Here is a 25784-nt window from a genome sequence, read left to right on the forward strand (position 1 = left end):
ATGAGCAAACATGCAAGTGGATGATGGGGGCACAGCAATGAGTGACGATGGACTGGGATGCACCAGAGGGCGTTTCATGCGGCCAGGAGACTGCAACATGCAGGCTAATTGGCAAAAAAACGCACCACCTTTTTAGGTTTCACTCCACGCTGCATGAAGAGGAAACAAAAGGTTAGAAAGTTAGAGCTCACATCACACAGACAGCCCTGATAAGAACGGTTTGCTCTCTGCTCGAATACCACAAGTTTTAGAGCTAGTTCTTCACAAAAGAGTACATTTCCCAATGAATGCACCAGGCTGCAAAAACACGTACTGTCAGAAAGGAGGGAAATACATTCAGACATTTAAACAAACGTGAGGTGGCTTAACAGGGACGTAGACAGCGGGGCTTGTTCTCAGCCACCCGATTTACTGACTCACTGCCTTCACTCCACTCACTGGTCCAGCCTCCAGATCCCTCCAGCACAAAGTCTTTCTAAGTGCCAGGGCACAAAGGAAGAAAAGTTCATTCACTTGATGGCAGCCAGCAGCACTTGCAACGAGCTAACACCGGGGACAGCCCACCCCAAACCCAGCTCCTGCGATGCTCGATGCTCGCCTCCTGCTCTGGCCCAGCTTGGATCAGCCCCCGCAGAGGGCAGGTGGTGCTGTGCCCGGCTGCTTTCTGCTCACTTTTTTGGGGTACATTTGCAGCTGTTGAAGAGGAACTAAACCCAGCAACTACGCCTCGGGACACGCTTACAATTTACTGTTACACAGCGCTTTGTGTTGAAGCACAGCTCAATCACACAGAGGCAAAGCCCTCCTGGGCTGCTGCCCCCATGGACAAGTTCCCCTGGTGGCAGTGCTCAGGCAGCGTGCTGCCCAGTGCCGGGGGCTGCTCCGGCTGCCCCGTCCCCACAGGTCGGGGCCCCCTCCGTGTGCTCCATCCAAAATTCACAGCACTGCAGCCACACAGCACGGCTGGAACCGCTGCTCGGGCAGTGCTGTGAGCACAGAGCGCCGGGATTTTGGTGTCACCAGGTTTTGATGCCACCAGGCTTTGATGCGGGACGTGCCGGAGCGAATTAGGAGAGGGGCGCAGGCCCTGCGGGACAGAAGGCACGGGGACAGCAGTGGGAGCGCAGTGGGGTCCCCAGCATCGCCCTCCTGCAGGCACCCAGCCTGCACTGAGCCCTGCTGACAGAGACCCCCGAGGCCGTGCTCTGCCCCGCTCCACTGCGGTGCTTTGCCGTGGTGAGGAGAGCTCCAAAGCGATGCCACGAGATCAGGCAAACTGGGTTCGAGCTCGGTGGATCCCTGCACCTTCTCACAAATGCTAGAATTTATCTTTTTTTTATATTGCTTCTGTGTCCGTGGCACTGTGGGGGCTGCCCTGCAGCAAGGGCCAGCCTCATCTGCTAGCCACCCTTTGTGGCCAGCTCCCAGCCCAGCAAAGCTCTCCCAGCCTTGATTTTTTTTTCTGCTGACGCTGCTCCCAGCCTCACTGAGTATCTAACGCCAGGGCCTGGACACCAAAGCGCTGCTTAAGGCACCGCCAAGGCGACCTGAGCACACTCAGCACGTTGCTGAGCTCACCGGGGGCTGGGTCGGGGACAGAGGGTGCACGCATCCTGCTGCCTGCCCTCAGGAGCAAAGCTGGAACGTGAACAAGGGAGGGGAGAACCCAGCTGTGCCAGGAAGGGACGGTGAAATGGGAAGCACTCCTGTGCCTTGGGACCAGCACCCAGCTTTGGGGCCCTCACTACAAGGACATCGGGGTGCAGGGGCAGCGTGCTGGGGGTGCTCCTCCTCTCCACCTCTCCGGGGCATCATTTGGGTTATGCTGGGAGCCTGCTGTGCCAGGGCAGCACCTCAAAGGCAGCACGGAGTTATTTAGAAGAGTTTTTCCACACCAAAAAGCTCGGCCGGCTGCCCCACGGCACAGCAGCACCTGCAGCCCCCAACAGCACAGAGCTCCACCTACCTGAGTGCCCTGCCTCCAACACAGCCAGCACCAAATTCTCTCTCATATAATAAAAAAAACAGATGCTTAAAGCAGGAGGCACCACCAGGTATCTAATCGGGGGGGTCTAAACCTGGGAGCAAACCCTGTCAGTTCAGCTCCTTTCCTGCAGCCTTCTTAGGCAGAGCAGTTGCAGGACAATTACTATTTTAGCATCCTGATTTCATGAATGCTACATCTTTCCACCTTCATTAATATTACATTTGCCTCTTATTACAAACGTTCTGAAACAATTTTAAAACCTCTCTTCCAGCACCCCACAACTCCCTCTGGCAGCCTTTATTCTGAGGAAGCACAGTCTGGGCTGACCTTTACAGCACACAGCTTCACCTAGCAACCCTCGCACTAATTGCCGCATGTAATTAACCCAGGACTGGGATGTCATCACAGGCACAGGACACAAGGGGGAGAAGTTGCCACCAGTGCAGGGCCCTGCAGCGGAAGGGACCAATCCACCAGGACACGCCAGCAGGTAAGGGGAGCCCTGGTCAGCAGAGGAGGTAACCCTACAAAATCCCCCAAATCCCTTAAATACGAGGCTGGGGGGTGGGAATTTCCTCTTCACCCTCTACTCTGGGGTCTGTTTGACTCAGATCATGAGCGAGGCTCTGCCTCCCAGGCCCGTGAGGGTGCTGAGCCCCTGGAGCCCCTCCACACGTGGACCCTGTGCCCACATCCCACCGTGGTGCAGGCTGACCCCGACCTGGAGCACAGCTCTGCCCACCGTGGGGAAATGCCTCCTGCTCCTGGCAGTCACGGGTACCACAGAGCCCGTGATCTGCTTTCAGATCAAGGAGCTGCTTTCCCTGCACAGCTGCCCACAGCAGGAGGGGCCAGCCGGGCCCCAGGGAATCCCACCTTTCTTCTGAAGTGTGCACAGAGCAAAGCCACCGTCCCGTCCCCCCCAGCACCACCACAGCTTTCTCAGTACCTGCACGCAGGCGTGGCCATTTTTGTGATTTCACGCTTAAATAACTGTCTGAGCTTGTCTGGGGGGCAGAAGCATTTGTAGAACAGGTACCTGCTCCAATTCCTGTCCCTGATGGAGCACACGGCACATGTCTGCATACAGCACGTACCCGTGAATGCCTCAAGAGCCATCGAGATTCCTGGCTGCTCAGAAGTAAACACACAGTTCCTCTGCAAGCCCCACAGAAGCCACAGAGCGCTTATTTCCCATATCCTGAGGAGCACACTTCCTGCAGGGTGTACGGGTGCTTTTCTGGTCTGGTTTGTTGTGTTTTTGTTTTTTTTTTTTTTAAGGATCACAGCCAAGAAGCGTGCAGGACGTGCGTGTTGCAATGCTGATTGAACTTAGCTTTAAGTGTGTGACATCAACAACTGTGCTGGGAGTGTGTTCCTCTACAGCTTACTGGTTTCTCATGGTTAGTTGAGAAATTGCTTCTTATAGAGCCTCATTTCCCATGGGTTTCAGGAGAAATGCACTCTGTCACTGGCACTTTTACAGCAAAAAATGGAAAAGGGCTAATAGGAGACAGGCTGGAAAGCCTGCCCTTTTGGCACGTTGTGTGTGCAGCTCCGTGCACTTTTCCTGCAGGGTTGAAAAATGGAGCTTTTCGAGAGGTGATAAAAGTTAGCGGAAGGAAAAACACTGGAGGGGAATGTGCGAGTCTGCCTCTCCCACTGATCACGTGCTGCAAAGTGAATGTATTTCAGCAGCCTGCAGCGTTACGGGCTCAGCACTCACCAGTTTGCTGGCTTTGGCAGCTTCCAGGGAATCTGTAAAGAAAAACAGAAACAAAACCATCAGCTCTGGCACAGCAGTGCCCTCGGGCCTGACCCGCATACCAAGTGTCTGCAGTCCAGCGAGAGCTGGGGCACGCCGAAAGGACATTTATATGAGATCTTAAAGAGTGGGGCAGAGCCCATGGACCTCTGCATAAACCAGGACGTGGTGGTGTAACAGGGCATAAACGTGTAGGAGCAGGGGCTCTCATTAGACCTGCTGACAGTCTGAGGAAAGAGCCCAACGACCAGACACGTTCGAACTAGGTCACGGTACCCTTCCCTTCTCCCATGAAGTTACTGCAATGCAGAGAGCCTTGAGCCACCCTCAGAACATCCCCTTATGGGGGACAAATGGCAACCCAGCCACCCAAACATCTGTTCGGGGACACGTCCGAGCCTCCCAGCCCTGCCCTGCTGCAGGAGCTGCACATCACTTCCCCGAGGGCATCCTCAGCCCCAGCCCTGACTGAGCACAGGGCTTCCCACTGCCAAAAGCCAAAGCCCTGCAGCATCAGAGGTCGTCCTCCAAACCAGCCGCGTCCTCTGCAGCACTGCTGGGTGCCCGGTGGGGCCGCAGGCAGCTCACAGCTGCAGGGGGTGCCCCCTCCTCTCCCGGCTGCATCCCGGAGCTCAGTGCTGCCCCTTCGGTGTTGCTGCTGGCCCAGCACGGCAGGGGCACATCTCAGAGGAGAGGAGCCGCCTGCCCCACGCCTCGGGCTCCGGGCTGAGGCTGCCCCAGGTTCTGCAGCGCGGCTGCGGCAGCCGGCACCGACATCTCTATGGCAACTCCCTGGCACGCAGCCGGCAGCGCGTCCTGCTCGGCACCACACCGAGCAGCTCCTCCAGGGCAGCTGCTGCAGACGGCAGCGGCACCGAACCCTCAGCAGCCCCAAAGCTGGGGCAGCCCCGTCCCCTGTCCCCTGTCCCCTCCTGCAGCGCTCGGCGGGCTCCGGGCAGCGCAAGGTGCACCAACGGTACTGGTGCTGCGCGCGGGGAGGCGCAACGTGACCTGCCTGTGTTTCACTCGCTTTGAATTTCAATGAAAGAACAAGCAGCGGGGGGAAAAGGGCCAGAGCATCGCTGCAGGAAGCTCGGTGAATGCTGCTGGCAGCGACACCAAGCCTCAGAGCGTGCTGAAGAGGAGGCAGCACTGAACAGCCAGCGCTGTGCTGTGAGGAAGCAGCCGCAGACCTCCGGGTGCTGCAGTCGCTGCTGGTCTCCTCTAAAGGTTTTAGAAGAAACCAGCAACCCTGCAGCACAAGGCACAAAGCCTCAGAAATGCTTCCACGTAACGAGGGGGCACCCGATTTAAAGGCAGTTGACACACGTCTGGTCTGTGCCCGTCCTGTGCTCCTGACAGCATCGCCTACTCCCTGGCTCTTGGGACTTTCAACGGGGGTCTCCTGGGGTGTTCCTCCTGCCTAGCCCCTGGGAACTCAGGGATGAGAACAACAGCAGGCTCCCAGCTCTGGGAGCCGTGTAGCTTTTTGCACATTCAGCACTCAAAAAGGTGAAGGTCATTGATATACATTCAGAAAACCCAGACCTACAGGAGAAGTGGGGACAAAAGTGTTTGCACTGCTCCACACAAGCTCCTCATCCAAAACGAGGTCAGAATTTTAACAAGAAAAAACGAGCCTTCAGCTGGGAAGTCTGAACTGACAAACAGTGAAAAGATCGTACAAACGCTAGGGAATATTTTTGTTTAATGTTAACATCAAGCAGATAAAAAAAGAACAGACTGAAGCTGAACAACAGACTGGGCTCTCCAGCACTCTGGGGCAAAATAGCACAACTCGGACCCGGGTACTAAGCAGAAGAGTTTTCCTCTTTCACATTAAGCCCCGCACCCCACCACCAGTGCTGGCTTTACCAGTGCCCCGCTGAGCTGCACGTGCTGATGGACAACAACACCAGGGGTGAACCAAGAGGTGGGGGCACAGCACCCCCAGGGCCCTGCTGTGGCTCAGGGCTCCCCAGAGGAGGCAGGGGGATGCCCAGAGACGTGAATGGCAGCTCACTGCCCTTCCACCCCAGGGACACCAAATGAAGCCGCTGGGAACCCCTTCTGAGCTGATCGTCCCCATCAGGTGCCTTTGGGCACGCTTGATGTGGCTGCAGGGTGGGTTTCGTTTGTGAACAAAGGGAAATTTTGGTTTCTACTGGCCAGGAAAGGAAAAAAACAACAAAGGAAACAACCCTGCTCTGAATCGCTAAGCATGTGTTCAGCAAATGCTCCACACACAAGGAATCCTCAGCTTGGCACGCACAGCTTCCTGTCCTGGACAGTCTGCAAGCAATCAGACGGGTTTTCTTTTTCCCCCTAAAGCTCCTAGGATTCCTAAACGTACTGCTAAATAATTGCTCAAAAACCAGCCTCAAAGGGAGTCAAGCCTGACAAAAGAAGGAAAAAAAAATAAAAATAAGAGCAGCCTCTGAGGTAACAGAATGGGGCCATTACGAAGCGGCCTGATGACGGGGAGCAGAGGGAGGCTCAGCAGGGAGCACGACGCGCAGCGCAGCGCGGTGCCCGTACCTCTCTTGGGGACCTTCAGGGCAGCGGAGTCCGGCGTTTCTGGGGACGTGGTATCAGCTCCATCTTCAAACACCTGGATCTGGAACAGAGCACAACAGCCATTAGGGCAGAGAAGAGGACGGGTGCACATCTAACCCCCCCCGCTGCAGGTTCGTACAGAGACCTCAGGGTTTTGGTGCAGATTTTTATTTTGGTTACTCAAGGTCTGATGTTTGACCATCCTCCTTCCCACAGGCTCCCTGAAAAAGCTGCATGTTCACTTCAGGAAGAAAAAGGCAAAGCTGGGGATTCACCCGCCCAGAGGATCCACAGCAGCTCCGTGGTACCCCCGGAGCAATCCGCTCACACCCCCGGCTGGAGACCACATCACGTTACTGGCACTTGACAGAAAGCTCTTTTTTATCATGTTTTTGTCTTAAAGTTATTTTAAAACCTTTCTCCACCATAAGAAGAACTGCTTTTCTCTGAGACAGCAACTCCTGAGCTGCAGAGCAGCCAGCAGCGGGGTCGGGCTGGTTTTGCTCCCACACTGGAAGCCCGCGAGGCACAGACAGGAACACCCCAGGTCCGAGCTGCATCAAGGGATGAGGATCTGGGGTTTTCTCTGTCAACTATTTCTGGACACACTTCTGCTTCACAAACATAGAACAAGACTGGAAAGGATTAGGCCACTTCCTCAAAACCATTCCTCAACCTCGGAAGGCCAACACCACCTGAATTGCTCCTGGCAGGTATTTGCCGCAGCTACCCGCTCCGTAAAAGCCTTAAGCACGGGAATTCAGTTTAAAAATAACATTCCAAAATAACAATCAGATCCTGTACACCTGCTAGTCACGGCTTCCTTTCTGGAAGATGCCCAAGTGTCATACTCTTAAACGGAAAGAAGCACGGAGGCTGGTGCCACAGGAATCATCAGGACTGCACCAGTGCTGCAAACACTCAACCCGTGGTTTAAGAAGCGAGGGAGAGGCAAGTTTCCCCTGAAATCACACAGAAAGTGCATCTCTGACACAGCCAGGTACGCCTGATCTCTGAGCAGCAGAAACACAACACACACAAGATGTGCAGCAGAAGCAGGACCAGGCTGAGTCCCTCTGCCAAGCAGGAGCAGAAAAGCAGCTCCACGTGATGCCAAAATCGGCGACATTTCCATGTAAAACAACGCACACTCAGAGCCACGAGCCACATCCAAGCCCCGGGTGGGTGCAATGCTGAGGCTGCCAGAGCCAGCCCCTGGTTGGAGATGCCTGTCCCAGAGGCACAGGGACCGTCCGTGGGCACAGACACCCCCAGCGCTGCCGCAGCCCCACGAGGGAGGGGAGGGAGCCCTCCTGGGGCCCATCCTGCCCCCATGGGGGTGCACAGCAAGGGGCACGAGGCCATCGTTGCCCCAGAGCTCCTGCGTGCCACCAGGACGCGCATCCCCCTGCAGAGCAGCAGGGAGTGGATGCACGGCGTGAGCTCGATCCTTCCCCGAGCAAAGTGCAGCACTTATCTGAAACTCATCCACACCCAGCCTGGGATCCACCTCCCGGGGCACTGCAGGAAGCGGACAGAAGCACGCACCTCGGGCCTCTGCCCTTCCACGAGCACGTTCCTGAAGCTGAGACTCCAGAGCAAAGCAAAAGACCAGGAGCACTGCTGGGCTTCGCTGATGCTGGCATCACCAGCACTCGTTCCTGGAGGCGTATTTTGAGGTGGAGAGAACAGAAAGTTAACCTTGGAAATTTCTTAAAAACATTTTATGTGTGTCCAAGATGCGCTTATACGGCCGCAGTCCATCTGCTCCATGAGCAATGAGAAAAACATGTTAGTTTTTCTCCTTGAGAAAAATCATCGCCATCCAGAGGTCTGGCACTGCGTGTAACCACAGGAAAGCCGCCCGCTGCGCTGGAGAGACCAGAAATGAATGAGGGGAGGAAGCAGCAGACAGATTTACAGCTGAGAGCACGAGCAGAGCACTAACTCCACTGAAGGGAACCCTGCCATCTTCCGTCTGCATCTTAAAACCAGTTCTTGAAAAATTAATGCCCCAAACCAAAGGGACCGTTCCGGATAAGCCCTCTTGGCACGGGCCAGCTCGCCCAGCCCTCGTGCTGGAACTCCTCTGGGACGCCGTGCTGCACGAGGAGGGCTCTGAGGAACAGAAGGGAACCGAGCCACTGCCCCGTGCTGGGCACCAGGCACCAAGTGCTGGGCTCACAGCCTGCTCCAGACACGCTGCTCAGAGACCGAGCTCGCCAGGTTCATGGTCTGAATTTTGGGGTCGATCTGTGTGGCGCCAGGAGCTGGACTCGATCCTTGTGGGCCCCTTCCAACCCGGGATATCCTGTGGTTCTGTGATTCCAGGTTCACCTTCCCACACCGAGCACGGGCTCAGAGGGGCGGGCGGCGCTGCCAGCACCGGCACGTGGCTCCCCTCGGGCTGTGTCCCGCAGCGTGGTGCTTCCACGTCCCAGATTTAGCTGGCAGGCTAGGCTGGGAGGCAGAGCAAGGAAACCAGGCCCACGGGTCCCAGAACAGCCAGGAGAAGGTTCACTTCTCATCAGCGAGCTGTCGCCGTGCCCCTGGATCTGCACAGGAACTGATGGCCAGGACAGGTGATGGGGGGGTCCAGCTGAAGACCCCTCTCCCAAAGCAGCTGATTTTCCCTCTACCTCCACAGTCACCCACTGCCAATGACCTGGAAGGGAGCCACCACGTCTCCTGGTGCAGCAGGAGGGTTCGTGGAAGGGGAAACGAGCTCAGCACTCTGCTTCAAGCCAAGATTCAAACAATGGTTTTGCACTCAGGGAAGGAGGAAAGGAGCTGAGCGTCTCCTGCTGCAACACCGTGCTTGGAGCACAGCCACCTGTGGGACTACAGAGCGCTGCCACCTCGCTGTGCTCATGCTGTGTGGAGACTGCACAGAAGTTAAAAGGGAAGAGACTTGTCTGCACGCAGCCGAGATGGCTGGCTCCTACCTGGGCACAGGAACAAGAGCTCACCAACCAAACACCCAGATGCTGGTCCCAAACCTGACTGGGGATAACGGAGCTGGCAGCGCGCTGAGGCAGCACACAACAGGCAGATTTGCACTCCTCGTTTCAGAGGTGAAGTGAAAGCATCCCACGCTGCCTGGAACTCAAACTTTCTTCACCTGACTCATCTGAAAACACTTCACTACAACCTCCCAGGCTGAACTGAGGTGCTCAATGAGATGGGCAGAGGGGATGAGCACCAGGCTAGTACGAGCCACAGCTCTGGCAGCAGCACTGCCTGCTGGCGAGGCCTGGGTTTGTGGCTGGAGCTGTTCTTTCCCTTGCACAGTGGAAGACAGAGTCCCAGAAACATTGTGTTCCCTGGGAGTGAAGGAAAAGCATTTCAACTCTCCCATCAGTAGGTGCAAAGAGCCATTTTCCTCTGTTCAACCAAGAAATCCAGGAGCTACATGAGCCTGGCAAGCAGAAGCTGTCGCAGGACACATGCACGGGAGAAGCGTACCTGTGACTGCCGCACGAAGATGCCGTGGTTTTCCTCGCAGGTGAAGTATTTCCTGCCCTGCACGGTCCCATCGTTCTTGCCCTTGGCTTCATCCAGGATGACACCGACCCACTTCCCCGTGGCAAACAGGGTGGCACCAACATAGGCCACAGTACCGCGGTGCCCCTTCCCGATGACTTCCACTCTGGAGCCCACCTTCAGGGGCTTGCTGCTGCCTTCCGTGCTCATCCTGGGGCCGGTGCTGGATGCCTGCAGAGAGAGGAGAAGAGCAGCCAGTTACACACGGCCAGTGCAGCCAGACAGAACAGCGGCTTGGACACCAGTGCCCCGTTACCTGCAGGGGTGGGCTCCTAGCACGCGGTGCCCCCCAGCACCCTGCCCGACGCCGAGGGTCGGTCCCTGCTCACACTGCACCAGCCCTCAGGTGCGGGCGAGATGCCCTCCCTTCTGTTACAGCTGCCCACAGGCATCACAGACAGCAGCAGAACCCCGACTGCAGCTCGTCAGCTCGCAGCAGGCCCGCTGCACTCACACCCACGTTGTGCAGTTTGTAGAGGATCGTGGAGCAGCTCCGGAAAGAGCTGAGCGAAGGGGCTGATGTTAGCACAAGTCTCCTTTGCCTCTGGTGCTGGCTGCACTCTGCTTTCACTGCGCTGGCAGCTGCCTGGGGCTCCCCAGCCTCTTGCCCTGCACACTCAGGAACAGAAAGCCCCGTGGTGGAGCAGCTCCAACAGCTTCGTTTCCTATACCTCAAGCCCACGCCCTGCAGCCTCCTGCCACTGAGCTGGGTCCTGCTCCCCTCAGGACTGCGAGGTCACAGTGCTGCTGGGCACAAAACCCCACCAGTAAACCCAGTCAGCTTGAGGCATCGCCACCTGGAATGCTCAGCTGCGTGCATGTCACTCTGCACCCCCAGAAATCAGGCTTGCCGCCTCTCTGGCCAGGCCAAATTAAGCACATCGACCAACCCCATCACTGCATCAATAAGGGAGACGGGGAGGAACTCCATTACAGCGCCTGGGACCCGCAGCCTTACCTCAATTCTGCATCCTCAGTGCAGTTTATAAGGGGGGGCAGGCAAGACAGGCATTGGGACCCCATTGCCCGAGGCTCCCTCCTCTAAAACACGACTGCGTGAATAGATGAAGTTTACGTTATATTGCCATAGAGTTAAATTAACTGCATGCTTTAATGGTTTGAAAATCAGTGCTGTACTAATTGTCCCTCCGCAAACAGCCCTCCAAAGGCTCCTACTTCTAAACAGGAATCAGCAGGCAGGGGGACACTGACCGTTTGCTCAGTTGCACGGCTCGGTGTGACAGCGTGGGGCTGTCCTCACGCTGGTCCCAAAATGAAGCAAATCTCAGCATTTACATCACCCGCTTCTCCACGGCTCCGTTTATCATGCAGAAGATATTTTGTTTTGATTACTGCTGGGTTTGGCTTACGAACACCCTCTCTATCCCGACGAGTGCACACAGAGATGTGAAGCGGCAGAGGAGGGAGCAGGAGGTTCCCTTCCCTCCAACGAGGGGCAGCAAGCAGCCGAGCAGGGCAGCGCAGCCTGACGGGGGCACAGACAAACGCCGGGCACAGGCAGGGCTCCCGGCAGCTCGACACCACCAGAGCAAAGAACCAACAACGTTCTGAAGCTTCTGCCTTTTTTGCACGTGCAGCAAACCAAATCCACCGTCGGCAGCCCATCCGGCAGCCCCTCACCTCCCCTCGCACGCCGGCCACGCGGGTTCTGAGCGCAGAACGGCCCCGCGGTGCTCAGGGCGCAATGCCACCGGGAACTGTGACAGCAGCTTCCACACAACCCAGTTCCACTTTCTTTCCAACTGCAATTGGCGGAAATCAAAAGCACAAAATCTCTTTTATACAAAGAAAATCACTCATCGGTTTTAGCAGGAACAACAAACAAGACCTCGAATCTAAAAACGCACGCTGCACATTCAGAGGAACGTCTGCCAAAACGTCGGATCATTCAGCAACAACGTTCTGCAAAACACTTGCAGCCATAAAATCCGCGTCCCACTGGCTACAAGAAACGAGAGCAATGCTCAGGGAAAACAGCAGGCCTGGAGGAGGACAAGCAAGATTCGCCATTTAAGTGGAAAGCTTCCTGCTCAGTGATATACGAACACCAACCACCGCCGTGCTGTTGTCTGCCCTCCCCAACACCTGTGGGTCCCATCCAGGGGTCCAGGAAACCTCAAACACGAGGGCTCGGAGCTGCCCATGGCTCAGCACAGCTCGGCCACCAGGCTGGGGCAGTGACTCCTGTGCCGCTGCCGGGAGGTCTGTGCATCAGCACGTTGGCTGGGGAAGCTTTGGAAACAGAACACGTGCAGAGAAAATGTGTAAGCAAGACTATAAACTGACAACACCGCACTGTAACGTCACCGTGCCATCACCTCTCGATTCGATCAATGGCCTGAGTAGTTAACGGAGCGCACGCAGCCTTACTTGAATTCATAAGACAAAAAGTCCCTCTTCCTCCCTGCAGAAGCTCAGGTCTGGCCCCGCAGAGCCTCTGCGAGCCGCAGCGCTCAGCCTGCTCTTAGTCACTGGTGGCACTCCAAGGGTCCAGCCCAGTCTGCGCCGGGGACCCACACCAAGACCCTTGCAGAAGGGGCAGCAGGGCAGGACCCAGGGCCATGCTGGGGGCTGGGGGCAGGAGCTGGGGGAAGCCCAGAGAGGCCCTGGGGAGGCAGCGCAGGAGCTGCGGAGCTGCAGCACACTCAGCTGCATCGCGAGGATGAGATGAGCACCAGGGAGCCCACAGAAACATCCCTGCCAGGCTTCCACCAAATCAGCTTCCAAACCATTTAATTTTTACTTTTTCTACAGCATCAGCCTGCGGGGAGGCAGCAGCCAGACGGGCAGGAGGCCATCACTTCACCTCTGCAACAGCACGCCTGGTCTCGGGGGCTGAAGGCGGGCACCTGGGGGGCATCTGGTGGGCACCTGGGGGGCGTTCCGCATGGCACCAGCACCAGGGCCGAGGCAGGGCTCAGTCTTCATCATCTTCCCTCCCCAGGGTGCAACCAGAGCAAAAAGCACGACCTTGAAGCAGGCAGACACGACACGGCTCCATAACACAGCAGCCCCCCCGGAGCGGCCAGGCCCGGGTGCCCTGGTGCAGGGGGGGCTCGGGGAGCACGGTCGGGGCTGGGCGCAGCCGTGCTGCTGCTGCTGCTCCTCCTCGGCCCTGCACGAACTCTCCAGGGAAGAAAATCTGGGACTTTGCAGGGAACAAGACTTTTTTCTTTTCTGATCCAAAAGCTCTTCAGGGCCCGTCTTACCAATTATGCAGCAAACATGCATATGGGGAAAAAAAATAGAAAAGAAAAAAAGCGGCAGCTCATCTTTGTTCTCTGCCAGTGCCTCTCTAGAGACCACCCCTAGGGCTCGGCAGTGCGGCCGGACGAGAGGATCGCCTCGCCAGCCCCAAAGCCCTGCCACATCTCACTCGCAGCGTGCTCAGCGTGGATTTTATGCCACCGTGACGCCTTTCGGTGCCAACAAGGAGCAAGTGGCTGTGCGAGATAAAACCTCTGCCCTGCACCAAGCTGTCCCGAGGCTGCCGCTACAACCAGCTACTGCAGCAGCAAGGTGCTACCGGCAGGCCTTGCCAAAAAGGAACAATGGGAAAAAAAAAACAAACCCCTCGGGCACATCAGCGCCTGGCAAGCTGGGTACACCGTCCTGGCACTGGGAAGCCCCCGCTTTGCTGTCAAGCAAGTGGAAAAATCCAAAGGCAGGCAGAAGGCTCCAGGACGTGCCGTTTTCCTGGCTCTGAGCAGAGACGCTGCGCAGGGCTGCTCGTAGCTGTATGAACGGGCAGACCACAATAATTCACGTCACCAGAGCAAAACACAAGATTATGCGAACCCATTGTAAATCTCTTGAGTACCCTGAAAAAAAAAAATCTGCCACTTTAGGTAGCGTTCCCATGTTAAGGGTCGTTTTAAGCGAGTTCTGGCATTTTCCTGCACCTGAAGCTCCCTTCAGAACTGGCAGGAGGTGACTGGCTGCTGGCACATCACCGCGTCCCTGTCCTGGAGCACCAGGAGCTCACCCAGGGCAGCCGGCCCATAAACCCAAGGAAGATCAGCCCTGGGCATCCGCTCCCCTCCGTAACGCTCACCCTCCTCACACAGAGCGCCGAACCCTGCCCAGCTCCAGCACACACTGGGACAGGCGCCCTGGTGCCGTAGGGCCGGGTCGGGCGCTGTGCCCGGCAGCCAGGCCGGGAGCAGCCCCCCCAGCTGCAGGTACCGACCCCTCCAGTGACCTCCCCCAGCTCCCCACACCCAGCCGGGGGCTCAGGGCAGCTGCAAAGGCCACCAGGTGAGGACAGGAGAGCGGCTGCCTGCGCTTGGTGGCACGTCCCCAGCACAAGAGGACACGGCCCCTGAGGGCGCAGGACCCCAGCAGGAGCCTCCTGCACGCTGGCAGCCCCCACCCCGCGGGGACAGCCCCCACAGCAGCACCTACAGGGTCCTGCCTTCATCTGCCCCAGCTCCCCACCACCTGCACGGACACAGGCTGGCCCCACGGCTTACACCTCACTCATTAGGCGTTCTAATTAACGCAGCAGCCCGTTAGGAACACGCAGCATGCGTCACCTCCAGGAAGCACCGAGCTGCTAACGTCTCCTCACGGCTGTGATCTCACCGGTGCTGACAGAGAGAAGTTAATGAAATTCACCCTGGCACAAGTAGGTACGCGTTTTTTTCAGCCCCAAATTTAAAATTTAATAACTTCTTCATTCTGTCAACTCAGCTTTCTTTTTAAGCAGCAGGTCAGAAGCTCGCTGGCCTCCCAGTGTCCCTGTGCTGCGCCCTCCCTCCCAGGCAGGTCAGGAACGCAGCAGAGCATCCTGCCAGCTCCCCGGCTGTGCTGAAGCCCGAGCCCGGTGCTGCCTGGCCCCACGGCCTCCCCTCGGCTCACACACGGCACAAACCACACCTCAAAGGCTCAGGGGCTCCTCCGCTGCGATCTGTGGGGCTCTGGAAGATGATTTCTAGCGATACGAAACCCATCCTGACCAGAACAGCACCAACAGGACTGACCAGAGAGGAAGATCCCTGAGCTGCGGGTGCTTTCAGAGCAGGACTTCCCAACGCATGGAGCACCCAAGAAACCTTTTTATAGGTGTATCGGTACGAGTACAAGCCAAGGGCTGGCACACAGAGGCTTAAAGTCACTGCCTGGCACCAGGCTCTGCCTCGGATGGGGCTCCAGAGGGCAGGGGCAGCCCAGGGGCACAGTGACCGATGGCCCCCAGCTCACGTGGGGCTGAACCGTGGTGCAGGAGCCGTGGTTGTAAATCCTCCCACTGCCAGATCGATGCCACAATGGAAGAGCTTTTTGTGACTGTGGCCTTCCAGAGGGTCTGAGCTGAGGCAGCTCCGGTGGTGTGAGAAGGGCAGACTCGAGGTGGCTGGGAGAGAGCCGCGTTCCTCCAGCACCTTCAGGAGCTCGCGAGCGCTGCGCTCCTCCACCTGCTGGTGCCCCTGAGGGCTGCCCCAGCGCCTCCCTGGCAGCAAAGGATGCACAGACACGGTGCTTGGGGACGTGGCTTAGGGGAGATTTGGCAGCGTGAGGTTCACGGTTCACGGACCTGCCCATCTCAGGGTGTTTTCCAGCCTAAATGGCTGGGATCCCATTCCCAGGAGCCGTGCAGAAGGGGAGCCCCAGCACCGCACAGCCGCCCCCAGGGTGCTCAGCACCTGCTCAAGCAGGGCTAAAGGCAGAGGCTGAGCCCACGGAGCACTGCGTGGCCACAGCAATGCGCAGAGGGAGCGCCCGGACCCTCGCCCCAGAGGATTCAATCCGTGGGATCCCCCTGGGGCTTGAGGAGCTTCACTCACCCCACTGCGTGCTGAAACTCAGGCCGAGGGGCATCACGCTGCCTCCGCTCCAAAGTGCCTCCCACACTCAGATGGTCCCTTGGATGTGAGTGCTGCCACGTCTGCCACCAGCCTCAGCCTCTTCCCAAAGGCAACACCAAAACACAGCCCCGGCGAGCACAGGGAGCTCCAGGGCCGTGCTGCTGCTGTGCAGGTCAGCCTGATGCTGGCCAACTCAGCGCATGTCTTGGTCCATTTGTGTCCATTTGGTAACCAGCAGTGATTTTAATGGAAGTGTTCTCCAAATCTTAACGTTCAGGAAAGATGGCAGGGCACAGAAAAAGCCCCCTAACATATTCAAGCCCTTAGGACTGCTCTCTAGCTTTTCTTCACAACTCGAAGTAAGCCGGGGGAACAAGGTGCGGTGCTCCAACGCGAGGGTCAGTGCTCGCCATTCACCATGGCCTCAGGCTGAGCAGACCAAGGTAAACGGCCCAGGTATCTCCCCAAAATCCAGAGAGCGCAGGTAGTGCACGACAGCTTTGCTCCGGGGGCTGACCGCCCCCAGCCATCCACGGGGTGAGCAGGGGGGTGAGGAACACCACGAAGCTGGGGGACGGTCACCTGGGTACCACACTGCACAAAAGGGCAGCTGGAGACCCAGCCCAGAGCTTCCTTGGGTTCTTCAGTACAGGTTCCCCTCTGAGCTCCTCCTGAAGGACGTGGGCAGAGCTCTCCGGGCCGGTGCTGAGGCTCTGGCAGCAGTGTGAGCACCTCAACCTCAGCCCCAGGTGCCCAGAGCCCCCACGCCGGCCTCTCCAGCAGCCCCTCCAGTGCTTCAGGTACCCGAGCTTTGGAGCATCGTGCTGCCGATGGGCGAGTAAAGCTGCGGGGGACCTCGGGGCTGGAGGAGCTGCAGCAGACACACACGAGGGCAGAGAGAAGCGGCTCACACCCCGACAGGCTCCCTGGGGGCCCTGAGGGAGGCTGTTTAAGCACCAGCACAGTTCAGGACAGCTCACGCCCATTGCTCCCGTGCAGCGGTGGCCAAAAGGGTGAATGAGCCACTAAATTAAATTAAAACAGAAACCAGCGGCCAAGCAATGAGCTGCAGGCACGGGCTGGGGGGCAATCGGGCAGTGGGGGCGCAGCCGCCGGGCACCCTGCCCCCAGCCACCCGCCGACTGCCACCGCCCCAGCTGCCCACGCACAATTCCCTCCGTTGTTTAACGATACTGATGATTAGCCACTGAAAAATCTCTGTAATTTCAAGTGACTTAACTTGGGATTCAAACGCGATTGGGGTCACTGCCGTGCTTCATCCGAACGTGACAGCTCCAGCACCCGGCTGCACCGCAGGGGACAGCCCAGGGAGCATCCACGGCGTTCCTTCCCGAAGCCAGGCTGGGGGGGGGACACCTCCCTGCACGCAGACACGGCTCGCTGAGCCTCAAAGTGTCACTCAGCGCAGATCAAAAGTTTCAGGCAAAGCAGGAACACAGCGACTGCCTCCGAAAGCTCCCATGATGGGATTCACAACCACAGGTTCCAGCGCTTCCAGCCCCAAATCCAAGAGGTGCCCCGAGGCAGCTGGAACACGGGAGGACCTGCCGGTACCTGCAGCACCCACTGAGCCCAGGCACTGCCAAACGCACGGCGTTGGGTGCTGCTGTGCCACCCGGCACGGCGGGGGGACTGCGGGGTCGGTGGTGGGGAGGCAGAGCCCTCACCGGTGAGGGGCGGGGGGCTGCGGGATGCCCCGCAGGGTGCCCGGCTGCTGCTGCCCCCATGGGGCACCCACCGCAGTCGTGCTGGACCTCGCCTGGTCAGGGCTCGGAAGCCAGAGGTCAGAGGCAAAGGGTGTCACGAACACGATGGCACTGGCTGTGTGTGGAAGGGACCCCCAAAAACCCTCATGCAGCCCACCGAGAGCCAGCAGGACAGCCGTCACCCAGCCCACCCAGCAGGGCTGGCTCAGCTTCGGTCGTGCAGGGCCCACGCACAGCTCAGACACCCCCGGCACCACCCGCAGCCAGCGGCCGTCCGGCCCGGCTGAAGCTCGGCACAGTCACAGCACAGAACTGCCGGCACCCAGCCCGAAATTCCACCTCTGGGCCCCGCTCCCCGCACCAAAACGGGGACGCTGAGCAAACGCAGAGCCCCGGGGCCGAGCGGTTGGAGGTGACAAGCCCGAGGACATCCCACCCCCAGCCCACAGCCACCACAAAGGCTCCCGGCCCCTGTGCAGGGTGGGTGAAGCAGTCCCCAGCCCTGTGCTGTGACCGGCATCCCTCGGCCCTCTGCACGGGGCTGCGGGGACCAGGACGTGGCACAGGGTGACAAAGGGGAGCTCAGCAGCAAGGCCTCGCGGCGAGGCCGCTGCCCGGCTGGAGTCGTGCTGCCCACCCCCAGCCCGGGGGTCACTGCAATACGGGGAAACCTGGAAATGATTTCTGACACTGGGAGGGCCGGTGTCAGTCCACGCAGCCTGGAAAATAAGCAGACGGGGAGAAAAAGCCCACGGTGGGGAAAGGGAAACAAACCGGAATCTTTGTGCTGAAAAGCCCCAGAAAGATTCTGTCAGCAGCAGCGGCTCAGCTGACGCCTCGCTGCATTATCCGCGACAATTACCAGCACAGAAAGCCTCATTTAAATCAGAAGGACGCAGCCACCACCATCGCTCAGACAAATCCATCCACCCACCGCGCAGCTGAGCGGATACTGCTGGGGATGAAGGGAAACACAGCCCCGATTCCAGCACAAAACCAGCCGCAGCTCCACTGCAACAGCCAGCATCACGGCGTCACGGCACAGAACAATGTCTCACGGCACAGCCAGGAGTTGGTAAATAAGTTTCCCTCCCCCCAACTTACCCGGCCGTACGTGTGTCTCTTGCTCTGGGCCATGCTGCCGCCGGCTTTTCTCTTTATTTGCAGGGTTTATTATTTCCCGCACCGCTCTCAGTTCATGGCTCGCAGCGGCTCAGCGGAGGCTTTTCCCGTTTCAGCTGATCTCATCGTCCCCGCGCCCCCCCCGGCGCCGCGCTGCGGGCTCACAGGGCGCGGGGAGAGGGCCCTTTTGGGGCGGAGGATGCTCGGATGGGGGCCATGCGGAAATCCAGCCCAGCTGATGGAGACGAGACTGCGCCACTGCGCTCCGGGGCTGTCACCGCGCCGCGCGCTGGGTCCTAACGCTGCCCGGCTGCGGCGGGTGGGCACCGTGTGGGGATGCTCGGGGAAGGCCCCGGCGGGCACCGGGAGGCACCGGGGGCAGCCCCGCACCCCCCAGGCTCCCGCTGCCACCCTCGCCCCGGCTGCCCTCGCCCCAGGCCCTCTGATGCTGCCCTGGGGATGTGGCGGGCGCGACAGCCCCGAGCCACGTCCCGGCCAGCGCCCAGTGGGGCTGCAGCAGCCAAAGGGTTAATCCCGGGCCATCCCGGATCAATACTTGCTGTCGGCCTGATCAGGACAGATGCCTAATTAAAGTCATCAGCCCCCCCCTTCTGATGCAGCACTAATTGCTGCCCTGGCGGGGCGGAGGGAGGGGCAGGCAGGGTGCCCCCAAACGGCTCCCAGCGGCGCGGTTAAAGCCCGCTCAGCACCCGGGGGCTGCAGCGACCAGGCTGGGGACGGGGCTCTGCAGAGCCCGGATCCAGGAGCCAGCCCAACGTCTGCTCCTCAGCTCCCTCGGCTCCTGCGTGGCCCCATCGGGCGAGCGGCACGGCCACCGGGCTGGGCACTGGGCCCACATCAGCCACGGGATGGACTCGGCCCGGTGAGGGCAGCGTGCCGGGGCCGGGGGCTGCCGCAGCGCCCACCGGGCTCCAGGGGTGGGTTGGCAGCACCCCAGCACCCAGCAGTACTCATCCTCCAAAGCTGAGGCCACGCTGCCCACCGGACAGGCACGAGGCTTTCAGCAAGCCCCAGCCCTGCTCCCGTGGAAGGCTGGCAGGAAAGGGAACATAAAAGCTGCCAATTGCTTCCTGACGTCTCTACAAGAATGTGAACATCCGTCTCCATCATTTTTCCTCTTCTCTGGGCTGTTTTAAAGTATATACAGAAATCCAGCCCCAAAATTATTGAGAAAGTTACAAAAAAGCAAGACTGTCCTCCCATTCCCCTCTGTTCTGTCAGCTCCAGGACAGATCAAGGGCATCAGATGCAAAACCTGCATGGTTTGTTCAAAACCCAAGTGAAACACTACCAAAGTTGGTCAAACACAACAATAGGATGAAAAACAAAACCAGCACCAGCTCGGCCAGCCCACGTGCATGGTGTGGCCGTGCTAGGGCAGCCCAACACATGCCCTATGAGCGGGTTGGGTTGTTGGGGCTGTCAGGCCCCCAGGGACCCCACAAACACCCTCTGTTTGGGATGGCCCTGTCTGCTCTGCTTACTGGGGGAGGGAGGCTGCAAAGCAACACCCAGGAGCGCTCCCACGTGCTGCCTGCTCCCGTGCAGCCGCCTCATCCTGCTCACGTCACGCTCTCCAGCTGCTCAAAACCCAGCCGACATTTTGGGGGCAGATCACAAAACCCCGCACACCGCGATCAGTGACACCGGGTGGTGTGGGGTCAGTGCTGGCAGCCCCGGGGATCTTTGGGGTTCTCCTGAGGTGTGAACAGAGTCATGGGTCAGAGAAATCCCCTGGGGAAAGCTGCCCTCCTCTCAGCCTTCCCTCGTTCCTCTGCAAGGATTTTGTATGCATCCAGGCTGCCTGCTGCACCCCCCCTAATAAATACCGCAGCAGGTTTATTCCCTTACAGGAACTCCAGCGAGTGCCTTTAACCAGAGGTGGAACCAGCTCGGGGAGGCTCCAGCAGCACCCTGCAGGAGCTGTGAGGCTGTGCTGGAGGACGCGCTGTGGTGCTCTCTTTCCTCCTGGGAGCCCTGAGCCTCCGGGGCTGGGGCAGAGCCAAAGCAGCAGCAGCAGAACGAGGAGCACGGCCAGCACCGGGGGCACCGGGCACAAACCCCTGCAGGGCACGAACCCCACACGGTGCCAGTGCTGTGTGTGCTGGGTGACAGCAGCGAGATGAGGACGAGGACAGGGATGAGAAGCGGGGAGTGACAGCAGAACCTCAGGGGGACTTTAGGAAGCTCAGCCCAGGAACAGCGGGGCGCTCTGCTCCCCCTCAGACCACGCAGCCCCTGCCAGCAGCACAGATCCCGGGAAGGCTCCCCTCCCACACGGCCAGCAGGGCTTTCCTTCCCTTTCCAGGGAACGCCACAAATGCCACACGGCCAATGCCCCCTCCCCTGTCCCGAAGTTCCCTCCACGAAGCCGGAGGTGCCAGCAGCTCCCAGGAGGCACAGACACCGAACTGTTCCCGTCTGCCTCGGGGCGAGCTGTAGCTGTGCTGCAAAGCCAAACACCCGCACACAAAGCTGGGAACATCTGCTGTGTGAAACAGGCCCACGACGAGCCCCAAGGACAGTAAGACAAAAGCAACGTTAAGCTTCCCCAGCACATACAAAGGCTGCAAAATAACTGATAAAAAAGGGGAAGAAGCCTCAATTTGGGGTCACTTGCAGCTAAATCACACCTCCCAGTGGGAGGCTCTCAGCCTGCAGCAGGGGGGTGGAATTGGAGGATCTCTCAGGTCCCTTCCAACCCAAACCGTTCTGCGATTCTGTGAGACCAAAACACCAGCGAACACTGGAGCTACCTGCCCCAGCACGGGCGGCTCAGCACCCAAAGCACGCTGCCCCCACAACCCCAGCACCGCGGCTGGAACCTGCCTCTGTTTTCTGCAGGACCCTGAGGGGGCTGGGACGCCGGGAAGCGGCTGTGGCTGCCAGGAGATGCTCCCCCAGGGTCCCTGGGAGGCTCTCCACAAATAAAGGAACCCACGCAGCTACTGAAATAGGTCAGGAACGAGAGCACAGCACCTGGAGCACCTGCTGCTGGAAGGGAGCCCGAGGGATGGCAGAGCCCAGCCACCCCACAACCGACCCCGAGCTGGAGCCCAGGGGCAGCACGGCCACGTGGCTCCCGGCAGAGCGCGCCCAGGCTGCAGGACACCAGCTCGGTCTGCACGGCTCCTGCACCCGGGCTCGAAGCACAAACAAAGAGCACGGGCCTCTGGCAATGGGTTTGAGGTACCCACATGCTGGGCGTTGTGCCTGGCAGCGCAGGAGGGGCTCCTGGGGCACCACGCAGCCCTGCCCGTTCACTGCTTCAATGTCAGGGACAGCCAAACCTCAACCAGAAGGCAAGAAGCCGATGTTCAGCAGCACTTTTATTAGTTAACGAAACTGCATCGCGTGGAAACACATCACTGCTGTGATTAAAGCACTCTGAGTCAGGCTGAAGCAAGGAATGCAAAGAAGAACACCCCCGAGAGGCGGCTGCCTGCTGGTTGCTGCAGCCCAGGGCCTGTTCCACGTCCCAGTCAACAACTCTTCCCCTCCCACCCCAAACTCAAACACGGGCACTTTCGAACGATCTGCCCTTTCCATCAAACAAAACAACCAAAACCGATCACCCCCGGCGCTTCCGGAGGCTGCCACAGCTGTCAGGAGTACAGCAGCCCGGCCCCACAGGGGCACACCCCAATTCCTGACTCACTTTAAGCTCTGGAATGCCCCAGCGTGTGAATTCCTTCCACGAGCTTGGTTCCACAAACCCCAGGCATGTCACCTAACAGAGGCATTTCCAAACGCCAAGGGATGCCCGAGGAGCAGGCAGTGAAACCCCAGCAGCACGGCTGCCCCGCCATCGGGGCTGGGGCTCGCAGCCCCCCGATTTCAGGGGGCACCCTCACCCCTGCCACCCGCTCCCTGCTGTGCTGGGGGAGCCTCGGGCCCAGCCCTCACCCCGGCAGACGCCCAGCGCTGGATCCTTCACCAGCACCACCAGCAGGCAGCCCGTGTGCCCCATCACACCCATCGGGGGGCTGGCAGCAGGGAACGGGGTGCCCCGCAGCACCGAGGCCAGGCAGGCACCAGCAGCCCGGGCAGCAGGGCAGGGTGTGGGGTCACAGCCTTGTTTTGGGGCGGTTACACAAACCTCAGAGTGAGAGCTGACCGGGAGCTGGCTCGTGGATCCGACTCAGGAGGCGTTGATTGGCACGGGAGGCTGAACTAGCACATGGGGCATCATGCACGCATCAGGGTCCTCCACGGCAACCTTCCTTCGCCTGCAAAAGAGTGGAAATGTCACCAACCCTGCGTGCTGCCCCCTCCTCATCCCCTGGGGCCAGGCCCCGCTGCAGGACGCCCCCAGCCAGACCTTCCCGAGCCCCGGGAGCTGCCCCCGCTGTGGTTCCTACCCCACTGACATCGGGACAGGAACCAGCCCAGAGCAGCTGCAGCACCAAGAGCACAGCTGCCTTGGGCAAACCCCGCAGGAAGCCCACGAGCCTTCAGAAAACTCCTCGCTACTTATCTAGGAAGAGCGAAACTGCATCTTGCTGTGTTTGTATTTATACACACACACACACAAAGCGGCTTCAGCACAGCTTCCTGACTCCTAAGTGTCTGAGTCTGCCAGCAATCTTCTGCTCAGAACAGAAATCCTACAAATGGCACGTCAGGCTTCAATCTTCACGTGTCAGTACAAACCCAGACCAACCCTGCTGGGCTCAGGACTCCCTAACGAACCAGAGGCCGCCTGGGTTCCTTCTGCTCCTCCCGTGGGCACGCAGAGGATGTGAGATCTCGCTCTGCCCACTGCCTGCTCCGCTCTCAGCTACAAACCCAGCGCTGCCGAGCAGTGAGCAGCACGGGGGAGGCAGATTCCTGCCCCCAAACTGACACAGCCAGAGCACATCCCAGTGCCAGCTCCTGGCCCAGCACAGCCGCACCTCCCTCCCCCAGTAGCCGTGGGTGCAAGCCCAGTACCAGAGGAAGTCTGCGGGGCCAGTAAACACCTCACCAGGGCCCTCATCTGCGAGGACATCCAGCAGCGAGCCCATCGCACTGCCCCGTGAACCCTCCGTGCTTTCCAGGGCCCTGCAGCCCACACCCTAACTCAGACTTTGGGGACATTGTTCACCCCATCCCTGGGCACCTGCAGTGCAGGGAGGTCCTGAGCCTGCTGCAGACCACAGCCACGTGCCTGCCAGCCAACAGCACATCCACCCAGCAGGGTTTTGGGGCGTTTTGCCCATCCCAACATGAGCTGGCAGACACAGGTGAGCCGCATGGCACTGCTGGGGCAAAATCCAGCCCTGCCTGTGTGCAGAGCCCCAGAGCAGGGGAGGCAGCTGCTGCCTGGCACAGAGCTGTGCCGTGCCATGCTGTGCCATAGCCCAGCCCGGTGGCAGCAAGATCCAGCCCCAGGCACTAGGACCCCGCGGGCGGTGAGCGCGGCGAGCCTGCGCCCTGCACAACTGCAGCATTTCCCGAGCCAGCGGCAGCGCCGCAACAAAGCCGGGTGAGGAGCTGGAAGCTGACAGCGCTCCGCATCCCACACAGCCCGGACCCTGCGGCTTTCTCCCAGCTGAAGCCGAGCCTCCAGCACCACAGCCAGCACCGCAGCGCAGCGCAGGATGCCGCAGCCCCACCACGTCGCCCTGCTCGCAGGGGCAGGTCAGTGCCAGCCGCCCGCTGCCCGCAGCTCCCAGGGGTTCTGCTCGCCCCAGGAGCTGCCGCAGCCGCCCCTGCTCTGCCTCCCTGCTGCGGGGCTGGGAGCTGCCGCAGCCGGGTATCGCTCCTGCTCCCTCCGGGACATTTTGGCCGAAATGCTGGGACAGCTGCCGGCACGTTTCAGCACCCACAGAGCTGCCTTCATGAGCCTTTCGGAGCAATTAGCCCTAAATGAGGATATGCCCAAACTTCTCTGCCTGGCTGCACTGCGGAGCTCCTGACCAAGCGGCCCCGGTTTCTCCCAGCACCGTGTAACCGCAGCTGCCCCGTGCCCAGGGCAGCTCCCGCACCCCACGCACGGAGCGGCGCTGCCCTGGCCCTGGGCACGGCGCCTCCCGGGGCCACCCGGCCACAGACCCGGCACCGCGCTCCTCGGCCCTCGTTACGCCGGCGGGATGACCCTGCCCAGCTCTCCCCGTGCCGTTTTGTGACCGTTTGGGATTTTTTAAGCGCCCAAACCCGGCCCTGCGGGCTCCTCGGGAACGGGAGCAGAGCCCGGCCCCGCGGCCATGCAGCTCCCGCCGGCCCTGCTGGGACCTTGGGGCTCGGCGGGGAGCGGCTCGGCCCTGCCCCGGGACGGCCCCTGCCCCCCGGAGCCAACGGAGCCCCCGGTCTGCTCCGAGCAGCAACGACGCAGAGAGAACCGGAGAACCGGGATAACCGGATAACTGAATAACCAGATAACCGGATAACTAAACAACCGGATAACCGGGATAACCGAATAACCGGGATAACCAGATAACCGCATAACCGGGTATCCCAGCTCGCTGCTCCCCGGCCGGTTCCCCCTTTACCGCCGCAGGGAGCCACCGCCCCGCCCGGGAACCGAGGAGGAGAAGGGACGGGACCGGGACCAGGACGTGACCAGGACGGGACCGGGACCAGGCCCCGGCCGAGGCCGCACTGTTCGCCCGGGCGGAGGCTCCGGGACACGGAACCCGCGCGGTGCTCGCCCCCGGGACCGGCCCAGGGAGGGCCCCGAGGGCCCGGGCCCGGCGGAGGGCTCCCGGGGGAACACGGCCCGCGCAGCGCCCCAGGTACGGGGGGCTCCGGGGGGTCCCGGGGGGTGCCCATAGCGGCCGCGCCGCCTCCCAAGGCCCGGCCCGGCCCCGCCGCCCCCTGCCGCCGGCGGAGGGCCCGGCACGGCCCGGACCCCGCCCGGGGGGGCTGGGGGGGGCTGGGGGGCTCCTCCCCGGGGCTCCTCCCCCCGCCCCCGCCCGCCCGGGGGTCCCGGGGCCGCCCCTCCCCCCGCCCGGTACCTGCCGCCGCCGCCGCGCCGCGCCCCGCGCCCGCCCTCGGCCGCCGCCGGCTCCGCCCGGCCGCCAGGCCCCCGCGAGGCCCCCCCCCGGGGCTGCCCGGCGCCACGCCGCTCCGCAGGGCCTGAGGCCGGCAGCGCAGCGGGCCGGCAGGCGTGGAGCGGGGCAGCCCGGCGGGGAGGGAAGGGCGGAAGGGGCCTGAGGCCGCGCGCAGGCGCGGTGCGCGGGGTGAAGCCGGCCGGGCGCCGTGGCGGGGGCGGGGGAGGGGGGCACCGGGCAGGGCCGGGCCGGGCGGGGCAGGGC

At 60.4% G+C, this 25784-nt stretch overlaps 1 protein-coding gene across 4 annotated transcripts in view; it reads right to left on the reverse strand.

The window, feature by feature from the left end:
• Positions 1–25638, reverse strand: part of DCTN1 (dynactin subunit 1) — a 59289-nt gene extending 33651 nt beyond the window's left edge. For 3 of the 4 annotated variants that reach the window (XM_082759198.1, XM_082759199.1, XM_082759197.1), the window contains exons 1-5: positions 25485–25638; positions 22646–22775; positions 9774–10022; positions 6291–6369; positions 3714–3745 (exon numbers count right to left, since the gene is read on the reverse strand). In XM_082759198.1, coding sequence (XP_082615324.1) covers positions 3714–3745; positions 6291–6369; positions 9774–10001 — 339 coding nt within the window. In that variant the 5' untranslated portion in view covers positions 10002–10022; positions 22646–22775; positions 25485–25638. The remainder of the gene's footprint in view (positions 1–3713; positions 3746–6290; positions 6370–9773; positions 10023–22645; positions 22776–25484) is intronic. The other variant, XM_082759200.1, reaches the window with a different exon arrangement.
• Positions 25639–25784: the final 146 nt, after the last annotated feature.

The sequence above is a fragment of the Aythya marila genome (genome assembly GCF_965140915.1).
Source record: "Aythya marila genome assembly, chromosome: 4".
Classification (NCBI taxonomy): domain Eukaryota; kingdom Metazoa; phylum Chordata; class Aves; order Anseriformes; family Anatidae; genus Aythya; species Aythya marila.